A 12,799-nucleotide genomic window follows, 5' to 3' on the forward strand; every position below is an offset into this window, starting at 1 on the left:
GAGTCACAGCCTGTTACCTTTTTCATTTGGTATATCCGATGACGTTGATAGTGCATGTTCACCGTTCGATTAAACAATCTGACGGCTATTAATTTGCAAAGTAATATGAGTTGTGCTCAAATGTAGACCCAACTGCTTATTGGGTTGATGGGTAAGCTCAACCAATGATTTGATGCCACGCAGGATAAATTTATGTGTCAATTTCGATTGACCGTTCACCTCCTAAAACAAATAAAATTAAATAAACATGCAGTTTCTCTATATCTTTTTACCGACTTACTTCTACGAGAGTTTTTCCAAGTAGTTTTTCTATCTTTACCTGCTGAGATTTAGTTTATGAAATTTTATTTATTATATTGTTGTTAAAAGAAATTTTGCCTAATCAAATTAAGATATTAGAACTAATTTAACACTACTCGGGATATTTCTAATTAGATAAATGATCGAAAGATATTTTAGTTTGAAATTGAAGGTATGTTATTTGGTAGTTGGAAGTGTAATTACTAGGGTAGTAATTATCAACCGAGTAATTATTCAAATCTGTTTAGTTATCACAGTGTAATTACACTCTAATTACATATATTCTATTTGGATGTCCAACGTGATTACACATATTCTGTTTGAATGCACAATTGCAATAATAAAATTTACTAAATTCTAAAAATTAAACTAAATTATTTTTAAAAAATTATACGGATAAATAAGAATCTTTATAAATGCCATTAAATTAAATATTTAAGATAAATATTCATTATAAAATATATTAATTAATAAACATTTTCTTCAATTAATATTATGAAAAATATTTATATTTTTTCAAATTAATATATTTCAATTGAATTGACCATAAACTAAAAGTATGAAGTTTCTACGAACATCATGAAATGCACGTTTGATTACAAAACTATTATGTAAATAAAATGTCATAAATTATTAAATGTTTGACAAAGTATAATCTAGCAAGTCTAATTAAAAAATGACGTACAAGTGAATTCAATATTACTAAAACAAATAAAATTGAAAATACATTATAACTTATAATTCAAAATAAAAAATTGTCATACTACTCTTATAGTATAATTCAAAATATGGTGCATAAATATGATTTTTTTTTTAAAAAATCGTAAAAAAAAACCTCAACTATATAACCTTATGAATAATACATTTTATTTTAATTTAAAAATTAAAATATTAATTAAAGTATGCTAATGAAAAAATAAACATGGCATAAAAAATAGATAATAATACGAAAAATTGAATAGAATCACGTAAAATGAGGTTGAGAACAAGAAGAAAATAAAATATAATAGGAAGAATTACGCGAATAAGCAAACTTATACTATTTAATTACTCATCATAGCTATAGTTTGCTATAATTACCATTTGCGACTAACATTATACATTAATTACGTGGACTGACTTCAGTTTGTATAATTAGTCATGTTTGTATATGTATAATTCGTCAGGATATACAAATAAATATGTATAATATACAATTTTTAGCCTATATACATATACAATTCACCTCTCTCCCACTCTCTGCCCTCTCTCGCTCGCCTCTATCCTCCCTCTCTTAATCTCGCTCGCCTACCTCCTCTCTCTCCCAATCTCGCTCGCCATTTATACAAATGTATATGTATAATATACAGTCATATACATATACAATTCACCTCTCTCTCGCTCTCTGCCCTCTCTCGCTTGACTCTCTCGATCTCGCTTGCCCTCTGTCCTCTCTCTCCTAGTCTCGCTCGCCTTTCTCCTCCCTCTCCCAATCTTTATTGCCATATATACAATTACATATGTATAATATACAATTATCTAACCCATATACATATACAATTCACCTTTCTCCCACTCTTTTCCCCCTCTCTCTCGCCTCTCTCCTCCAAATAACATGTAGCTACAAATTGTAATTATCAAACTATAGCTATAGAGAGTAATTAATTATTTTTAAGTGGCTATATGTGAAAGTTTCCTCATATAATAATAAAAAATAAAAAATAAACTTTTACAAATTTTAAAATAATAAATATAAAAAAAGAACTTAAAATAATAGAAGTAAAAAATAAAAATAAAACTAGAAATAAAAAAATCAAAAAGTAATCCGCTAAAAGTTACAATATGTAATTACCAGCAATTTATCGTCTCTATTTATAAATTATAAAATGTAATTACACCATACTAATTAATCAATTACTTATTACTGACCAAATAATTACTTATTCGATTAAATAATTACTTGTTCAATTAAATAAAACAAATAATATAATTATATTTAATTACATCAATTTAATTATCAAAATATTCTTCCGAAAACCGGCCCCAAAAGAAATTGAAATAGGGATGGCAAGAAAATTTGCCAACCCTATAATCGTGGTCCACACTAAGCTAAAACAATAAATATCCATAAATATAACTATCAGCCAAATACTTACTTTATTATAAATTATAAATATAAATATAAATATCATTTATTTGTTTGTTTTCTTGGAAGTTGATACTATCTGTTACCGTCATCAATTACTGTTATCAACTACTTTCTCTATTTCTATTTACTTCTTCAAAATTATACATATTAAAAAAATAATTATTAATATAATAAAATAATTAGTTACTAAAATGAATAAATAATTATAAATAATTATGAGAAAAAGAAATACAAGTAATAGAGAAACATGAACAAATATTAATATCAATAACACTATGAATAACCAAATCCACTCCAAAATCCAAATCAGCAATTGCCACCAACAACTATTAATCAGGATATATTTGTTTAACTTCTTTTTATTAGTATAGTATTAAAGTACTTTTATATTTACCGATTTTTAAACAAAAAGAATTTTCATATTAGAAATATAAATAATATGAATTACAAAATATTCTCATCTTAAGAGTTAAAAAGACGTAACATCTTAATTAGCACTCCCTTCGTTTAAAAAAGAATAATTCTTTTTCTTTTTTAGTCTGTTTTAATGATTAATTTCTTTTTTTCGCAATATTTTAACTTTAACTTTCCACGTGACATGTTTAAGACCACAAGATTAAAATATGTTTTTGTACATTTGACATACTTTGATTTAGAACCACAAGATTAAAAAATCTTCTTTCTTTTCTTAAACTTTATTCCAAGTCAAATTAGATCATCCTTTTTAAACGAAGAGCGCAATATATAAACGTGTTTTTAGAAGAATAGATAGGTGACGTGGCAAGGTGGTAGCTAAGCAGTGACAACAAGTATACTAATTTTGAAAGTCAAAAAAGAAATAGGTTGAAAGTCAAAAACGCCAGACTTTCTCCTATCATATTCCGATATACTATTTGATATGTACTTTATTACTCTACTTTAGTAATATTCTAGAATTTTATTTCATTAGTTTAGATTAATAAGTAATTGTAAATATAATTAAAATAAACCATATTTCAAGTTCAATGACTCACTCTTTTAACTTCTAATTTTATAATATAAATAAAAAATATACAAAGGTCAAAAGTTGAAGAAAAATTCCCTTTCTAAAAATAATAAAAGAAGAGCATATATATATATATATATATATATTATCAGAAAGTCACTTTACTTTAATTTTTAACTCAAAAGTCATTCAAATATAATTTATTTTTTCAAATTGTCACTCAACTATGAGTTCTTACTTAGAAAGTCATTCGATTTTAATTTTTAATTTGAAAATCACTCATTCAGCTATATGTGTGTTTGCTTATAAAATCACTCAATCATAAGTGTTTTACTTAATAAGTCACTCAATCTATTCAATTAATTTTTTAAATTAAAATTTACTGACACTAAAATTTTATTTCTAAGAAAAAAATTTGAAAATAAATAAGCATCCATTTGAACTGTCAATTATATTATGCTTAAAAAATTATCCCTCATTAGTATAATATGATTAAGAAATTAGCTAACATCCTCAGCATACTATGCTTAATTTTTTTTAAAAACTGTATCGATGTTCCTATAAACACAAACTAATGATAGTGTAGAAAAAAATCACAAAACATACCAAATTTAAAGCTTCTTAAAATAATAAATCCTAACTATTAAATTTTGTTAAAAGGTAAAATAAGAGGGTCACTATTATACTTTTAATTGATCGAGTTAAGTAGGTGGATTATCTTTTTATAATTTTAATTAAAAATAAAGAATTTCATTCAAATAAATTTTAATTTTAAAAAATTAATTGAAAAATTGAATAATCTTGGTTTCTCTCAGGTAATTTTAGTTTTTTTCTCTCTCTTTCTTCATTTTTTTGGGTTGGTTATAAATTTGGTCCAATGTTTTTTGCATTTACTTTGGAAGTATCTGATTTCTTTTTTAAAAAAAGGTCTGTTATTTACTCAAAAATATTTTTTTCAAAGCAGAAAGACATAATTTAGATTAGTATATACTATTACTACTACTTTTCTCTTTTTCTTTTTGTTTTTCCACATTTCAAATTTATGATATTGCATGTATTTTTATTACTAGAAAATAAATTTGTACAATTTGATTTTGAGTATCTCTGTTTTTAAATTCAGGGGGCAATTCTTTCCGGAGCGTTGTCCGGGTTGCAGGCTAAGGTTATAATTTAAGTTTTTGTTTAGTTCTTTGTGTGAAAATGAAAATGTAAAAATTTGAATCGTAATATCATAATTATTCTTGTTCAATTAAATTTTCCATAGTTATTGATACTAACTTGGTGTGATATTGACAGGAAGTGGGACTTACAAAGGCATCAAAAATTAACTATCTGATAATAATTGGAGGTGCTAAATTTCAGAATAAATCAGTGGCCGAAAAAGCTTATTCACCAGCAATTGCATGCCCTTCCGTTCATTTTTTAGGTACCTTTCTGTTCCTACAAAAAATTTCTAACACGTTGTATTGTTGTTCTTTGGCTATTTTACACCACTCGTAGTATGATTATTTTTCTTAAAAACGTTTAGTTTATTTTATTAACTACGACAAGTCAACTATTGATTCTGGCCAATTTGGGCCGACTCGATTAAATTGAATTTGTTAAGAAATTTCATGGAGCGATGGAAATTAAGTAAACACCACGTCCACTTGACAAATCAACAAATGATGATATATTTTTATGTACTCGAATTTCTTAAAAAATTTCAAATTTTTAATTAATTCACTCCATAATAAATAATAATTAATAGAGATAAAATGATAAACTAACTATATTAATAATTATCTTTTTAATAGGTACTTTAATTTAAATGTTGAAGTACAGAGAGAGTGTATTAATACGAGTTCGGAGCTTAAAGGACAAAAAAAGTTGACAAAAATTTTAAAAGGATATATCAAATTTTTTTTAACCAGAAAGGTAAAATCGCTATTGACGTAGCGATTTATTTTGACGGCATTAAAGTAAAATCGCTGTTCGAGCAGTTATATTGCACAACTTTTATTTTTATTTTGATATTGCTGCCTTGGCAACGATTTTTGTTATTGTTTTTTTAAGTTTTTTTAAAACAAATTTGGCAGCGATTTTAGTGAAATTTTAATTCTTTATTTGTGTATTTTAAATCGCCGCATTTGCAGCGATTTTAATGAATTTTTTTTTAAAGTTATGAATTGAAAATCGCTGCATTTGCAGCGATTTTAATTATTTATTATTATTATTTAAGTAAATCTCTGCAAAAGCAATAATTTAGTTTTTTTTAAAAAAAATTGTGTTGCATAATCGCTACAAATGCAGTGACTTATTTTTTATTTTTTTATTTCTTATTACAAATTTTAGTGGATTTTTTTAAAAATTGAAACTTCGTTTTTTTTTTATTTATAAATATTTATAATTGATAATTAAAAAAAAATTCACTAAAATCGTTGCATTTAAAATACGCAACTAAATAAAATTAAATTTTTTATAAAATAAAATTAAATAAAATTTAAAATTAATTTTATAAAATAAAATTAAATAAAATTAAAAAAAGAAGTTTCAATTTTAAAAAAAACTAAAAATTTGTAAAAAAAATACAAACTAAAAGTTGCTGCATTTGCAGCGATTATACAACACAATTTAAAAAAAAATAAAAATAAAAACTAGAATCGTTGCTTTTGCAGTGATATACTTAAAAAATAATAATAAATAATTAAAATCGCAAAAATAATAATAAATAACTAAAATTGTTGCAAATACAGCGTTATACTTAAATAATAATAATAAATAACTAAAATCGCAAAAATATTATTGCTCGAGCAGCAATTTTGCTTTTAACGTCGTGAAAATAAATCGCTTCATCAGTAGCGATTTTACCGTTTTAGTTAGAAAATTTTTTAACATACCCTTTTGAAATTTTTGTCAATTTTTTTTTTCTTTTTAGGTTCCGAACTTGTACTAATACATAGTATTTTGTTTAATAAAGGCATGTCGGTAAACACAATATAAAGTTCCAACTTATTAGATCGATGAATACCTAAATATTGGTTAGGAATATTTAGGGGATATGCCTTGATATAAAAGGAATCCCTAGACAAAGAGGAGTTGTTTGGTCGATATAAGTTATATTAATTTTGAAATATTTAATATTTGCTTATGAATATCAATTAATCTCAAGAATTAGTTATTCATAGGTAGTTAAATTGTGTGAGACATTCCAACCCCTAGGCCCTAACCAAACAACTCCTAAATTCTGGTGTCATAACTAATTGCAGTTATGAGTTGTTTTAATCGGCTTATTAAGCTACAAAAAAATCCAAACTTATGACTTCAACATGCCTATTTTTAGGTGTGGGTGGGCAGCTGCTAAACTTCAACATGTTATTATCCCCAAATGTATCAAAGCTTCTATTTTTTTAAAATTACGATATTAATTACTGGTTATTTATTAATCACTATAGGTGAGCAAGATTACCTAAAGAAGTATGGGATAGAACTGTTGGAATCATGTGTTGATCCAGTGGTGATTCATCATCCTAGGGGTCACACTATACCAAGATTTGGTAAACCTCTTTTAACTATTTTATTAATTCAACTTCATTTAAATGTTAATTATATTCTGTGTTGTTGATTAATTTTTTTTTTTTCAGATGAGAAAGGATTAGAGAGTATGCTTAGTTTCATTGAGAAGGTGCAAGTAGAGATTAACAAGTGATCAAGTTTGATAATTTTTTTCAAAAAAAAATAAATAGTGGTAGTCCCTCGTTTGGGATATTAATAAATAAAATAGTTTCGAGTAATTAGTATTTTACAATGTAGGAATGAAAAATACCAGACCATGCTATTGTATTTACCGCAGTTTGCCATTCGATTATATTAATATAAAAATCTTTTATCAGTTCAAACTTTTAGAAATTTATAGTTTAAAATATGTTTGCAAAAACATATATTTTCATTTTCATTTTGGAAAACATGAAACATAATTATATGTAAAATTATATATATAAAAAATAAGTTGACCAGAATTTATTATTTTTATAATGAACTACATCATAACATGATATTCCAAAATATATTGTTAATAACATAATTACTAGTTACTACAATTAGTCAAAAAGGGAAAAGACATAGAGTGTCCTACTGAATTTATTTTGAAAATACAATTACACCCATAAATTATCGTGGTACTCTATTACACATTTTAACAACTCAAAAAAGTGAATTTATTACCACTATAACATTACTCTCACATTATGTAGTGTATTGTACTCGATGTCACGTTAGCGCTAAGTCAATGTTATTTCATAAATTATAATTTTTTATTTTCTTCTTTTTATTAATTATTTTTTCTTTTATTAATTATATTTTACTTTAATTAATATCTGTTAATTGTTTTAATTTTTAAATAATTTTATCTTATTCATCATTAATCTCATTCATTTTCAATTCTCATTTGATTGCAAAATCCTACCCCATCTTCACTGTTGATTTTTTTTCACCACCATTATATCACATTCAATTCTTCTTCTTCTTTGTCACTCAACACCAAATATCACCACCACCATTATCAATATCAACTTTTTCTTCTTCACCACCTTCTATTATCTATTTTAATGTTTGTCAACCGCTGTCTAACACCACCATACCTATAAAGTTGCTATCACTATCAAGCCCAAAATTGATTAACAACTAAAAATATAAAATACGATTATTCACTAACAAATCTATATGAATTAACTTAATTACAAATAAAAAAATATTATGTTTTAAAATTGTGATAAAAAATAAAGAAGTTTGATGAAAAATAAAGAATGAAGAAGAGGTGTGGAGGGGTGGGGATGGAAAAGAGGATTCTATTTTTTTTATTACTTTAATTTCAAATTGACGCTCATATTTTTTATTTCTTTGCCACGTCAATTTTAGGGGATAAGAAAATTCACTTTTAAAAAAATAAGTGTATAATTGAATACTATGATAATTTAAGCATGTAACTACCTTTTTTCTTAGTTAAAAGACAAATAATGACATCATTGATAACTAATTACTCTATCTGCCCTAATTTTTTCAGGTGAGAAAGCATTAGAGAGCATGCTTAGTTTCATTGAGAAGGTGCACATATATTTAACAAATGATCAAGTTTGACAAAATTATGTTTTTTTTATGCCAGTTCTTTATTATGAAAATAATTCTTCCCTTGGTTTTTAAAAATAAAACGCTTCTAATAATTATCTATGATATTTAAGGGGAGTATTATAAATTCATTAAATTAGTGAATTATCTATATTCTCAATAGACAAACTATTTAAATTTATGTATATAAATTCTCTAGTTTCTATGAACCATTTTGGATAAGAATGTATCTACGTATAATGGCACTTAACATGGTGACTTTTGGAGTGATGTCTCAACCTATAAATAGAATTGTTCTTTCATTATTACATGAGATATCTGGAGACATTTGGATAAGACGATATACACATTTTACTCTCTTGTATCACCGGTTTATATTCTTGTAGGATAAAGATCCGGTCAAGTAATGTTCCATGACATTATAGATTAATGACATGTGTACTATAGCATAATTTATGGTTGAAACTCATTTAAATTATATACTCATTATAATAATAAAAACAACAAAGCTGTCAACTTTTTTATTTTTTAAAATTATCAAATAAAGCAATTAAGTGTACCCAAACTAATATTTTCAAGAAAAAAATTTAACATTGACAGGAATAAGCGAACTTCCTGACTTTTTACCCGCCAAACTTCTTTGGGAGTAATTTCACACATGCTTTCTCCAAATTCTGAAGCAATCTCCAAAAATAGACCAAACTTAAAAACACCATTGAATAATAAATAAAAATTCAACTAATTAAGAACATGATAATACATTTTTAAAAAAAAAACTTATTTTGAGGTTTTCAATTAATTATGAAAATATATTTAATCAGATTCTTCAAAAGTGTTGTGTTCTTTAAAATTAGTATTAATTTAAAAAAATCCAACAAGTACGAGGTTGGCAGGTAAAAAAATCGGAAAGTCCGCATATTTTCGCTAGTCTTATTTTTTCCTTGAAAATATTAGGTAGGATACCCTTAATTGTTTTATTTCATAGTTTTTAAAAAGGGATAATACTCAATTACCCCCCTAGCCTATACCCAAAATCCCTGCGACACACCTTATCTTTGATGAGGTCTATTACCCCCTCCAACTTTTTTTTAAGTAATTAATTACCACTTTCGTGCCTACGTGGCAATAAACAAGCTGAAAGGTCGATGTGTTTGTTCAACACGCGCCGGGACTCACTTTTTCAGCTTTCGAAAAAGTAACTTTCACACTTCCCAAGTTTGAAAAGCTGGCGTTTTATGTTTTCCAAATTAATTTTACCAAAAAAAATTAAGTAACAAGGAAAGAAAGAGGGAAAGTGTTGCATGTGTGGATCGATTTCAAAGGTTAGAAATTTGATTTCCAACTGAAATTTGATTTTCGATGTTGGATTTTGATAGTTAATTTTTGGTTGCAGTGCTGCATGTGTGGATCTTTCTCATCCATACACAACTTATTCAACTCGGATTTTGTCATAACCCTAACCTTATAAACATTGTCAAAAAAAATAAGAATTAATAATCGACATAAAAAGATGTAAAGAATATATTAAATTTTACTTTACCTTTTCAAATCAAGGAGCTATTTAACTAGAATGATAATGGATGGAGCTTCTTCAAAAATGAAGAACCATGAAAATGGGGTTATTTTTTCAAAAGAGGAAGAAGAACTGCTTTTGAGAGAAACAATAAAATTTATTTTTGATTTTTTTTTCAAATTGCTTTGACACGTGGCTAACTTTTATTGGTCATTGTTAGCCAAAATCTGCACTCACGCGCCCTACATGGGTGAAATCACGATTATTGCCACGTAGGCACGAAAGTGGTAATTAATTACTTAAAAAAAAAGTTGGAGGGGGTAATAGGACCTCATCAAAGATAAGGTGTGTCGCAGAGATTTTGGGTATAGGCTAGGGGGGTAATTGAGTATTATCCCTTTTAAAAAATAAAAATAATTGACGATTTTGTTATTTTTATTATTAGAATGAATATATAATTTAAATAGATCTCAATCATAAATTATTATATAGTACACGCGACATGAATCTATAAGACGATAAAACATTATTTGACCGAATCTTTATCCGTATGGGATATTGCTTATATTTACATCATGATCTTAGTTTTCATTTTTTTTTTAAAAAAGCATGAAACGTGACTTATACTCCTAAGAACTTAAAAAAAAAAAGACAAACGAGTCCATAAATTTGGTACAGAATATAATGAACTAGATAATACATATTCCTAATACCATGACATGAAATTTAGAATTACTAATAACATAATTACTAGCTACTCTAATTTGTTAAATTATTTTTACATTTTTTTCACATATTAAAAACAATCTCTTCACGAATCATAACTAACATGCTTTTTCTAATCATATAACCGAAAAGTAGATAGAAAATTAAATAGGATCATAAATAAATTGTTTTATTAAAAAATAAGAAACAAAAATTTGGAATAAATTTTGCACTTTACAAAGAAATCAATATTATATTTTGCCCCACTTTTCTTTTTATAAATTTAGAAATCTATTTTAAAAAACTAGAACATATTCTATGAGTAAGCAGATACCGTACTATTTACCCAAAATTTTCTGCAAAAGTAGCTCCAAAATGTACGGGAAAACTATGAATATGACATATTCAGCCGCAACCATGGCAGGTGAAGGAACTGCCAACGCCAATCACAAGAAATTACCCAGATTTTTGTGCCTTCATGGGTTTCGAACAAGTGGGAAAATTTTGAAGAAGCAAATATTTGATAAATGGCCAATTGAAGTTGTGGATAAATTAGATCTAGTTTTTGTTGATGCGCCTTTTCCATCTCAAGGCAAATCTGAAGTTGAAGGCATATTTGACCCTCCTTATTATGAATGGTACCAGTTCAATAAGGTCGCCTTATACGCCTAATTAATTCTTGCTAATTTTCAAATAAAAGAATAAAAATTATTTTATTTTATAACTGTTGTTGTTTTGAAATACAGGAATTGAATGAGTATGAGAATTTTGATAACTGTCTTGATTATATAGAAGAGTGTATGATTAAGCACGGACCTTTCGATGGCCTTCTTGGTTTCTCCCAGGTATGATTTAATTATTTTTTTTTGGCTTATTATTTTAGTTGGATGCTTGGATATAAATTTGAAAAAGAAATTGATATTGATTTAATTCGATATATATTTTTTATTTTCTCTTACTTTTCTTCTTGATTCTGAATTTTTCTGAGTTGACTCTTTTAAGTACTTTTCTCTTTCTTTGTTCACATTTCAAAGTTGTAAATTGCTCGTTCTGATACTGAGTAGTGAGTATTCTCTGTTTTGTTGATACGATTCAGGGGGCAATTCTTTCTGGAGCATTGCCTGGATTGCAGGATAAGGTAAAGACTAGCCATTTTTTACTTTTTTTAACGACTCGAACCCACAATCTTATTCCTCTTTTTACTTATCCATGGTTATTTTTGGTGTGATAATGGCAGGGAGTGGGACTTACTAAGGTTCGCAAAACAAAATATCTGATCATAATTGGAGGTGCGAAAATGCAGATTAAATCACTGGCCGAAAAAGCTTATTCACCAGCAATTACATGCCCTTCCGTTCACTTTTTAGGTACTTTCTGTCCCTACAAATTATCAAATTATCTTCGTTACGAACAAGTACTTTACAGTTTAAAACTAAATACTTATGAAAATTCTACACTTACATTCACTGGATATTATAGGTGAGAAAGACTTCCTGAAGTCGCATGGGATGGAACTTTTGGAATCATATGTTGATCCAGTGGTCATTCATCATCCTAAGGGCCATACTATACCAAGATTTGGTAAACCTCTTGACATTCTTATAAATTCATTCAACTTTATTTTAATGTATTTTCTGTTGTGTTGCTCGAACTCTTTAAAATTGTCCTTTTGAAGTAGCCTTTGTTGTTTAACAACAATGACAAATACCATCTTTTTTCTTTTCCAGATGAGAAAGGATTAGAGAGCATGCTTAGTTTCATTGAGAAGGTGCAAGAAGAGATTAGTACAAGTGAACAAGTTTGATGAAATTACATTTTTATATGATAGCTCCTCCTTTGGGAAGTATGTCTATCTTTAATTTCTTAAAAATAATATGGCTTTGAATAACTCTATATAAGAAAAATTCTAGGCCTTATAAGAAAAGTTACAGAACTATGGCCTTGCTATTGTATTTATGGCAGTATGCCATTCGATTATTTCACTACATCCTTCGATTTGTTTCTCCTGGCTTTAAATTCGATGTGCAAATATTGGCAATACGTCAAATTGACCAATTGGTACTTT

General features: G+C 26.8%; 1 protein-coding gene across 1 annotated transcript; it reads left to right on the plus strand.

Annotated features, from left to right (window-relative positions):
• The first annotated feature begins 11,019 nt into the window (after positions 1–11,019).
• On the plus strand, positions 11,020–12,799 carry LOC107015793 (esterase OVCA2-like). Its single transcript, XM_015216205.2, has 6 exons — positions 11,020–11,388; positions 11,481–11,579; positions 11,831–11,872; positions 11,972–12,101; positions 12,214–12,315; positions 12,462–12,799. Exons 1-6 carry the CDS (start codon positions 11,053–11,055, stop codon positions 12,536–12,538), a joined length of 786 nt encoding a protein of 261 aa, XP_015071691.1. The 5' UTR covers positions 11,020–11,052; the 3' UTR covers positions 12,539–12,799.

This window comes from Solanum pennellii, chromosome 4 (genome assembly GCF_001406875.1).
Source record: "Solanum pennellii chromosome 4, SPENNV200".
NCBI classification, from domain to species: domain Eukaryota; kingdom Viridiplantae; phylum Streptophyta; class Magnoliopsida; order Solanales; family Solanaceae; genus Solanum; species Solanum pennellii.

Bases quoted from the DNA above. Each gene is read 5' to 3' on its own strand.
- LOC107015793 (XM_015216205.2), top strand. From the start codon at position 11,053: ATGAGTAAGCAGATACCGTACTATTTACCCAAAATTTTCTGCAAAAGT. The intron at 11,389-11,480 runs GTCGCCTTATAC...TTTGAAATACAG, and splicing joins AATGGTACCAGTTCAATAAG to GAATTGAATGAGTATGAGAA. The intron at 11,873-11,971 runs GTAAAGACTAGC...TGATAATGGCAG, and splicing joins TGCCTGGATTGCAGGATAAG to GGAGTGGGACTTACTAAGGT.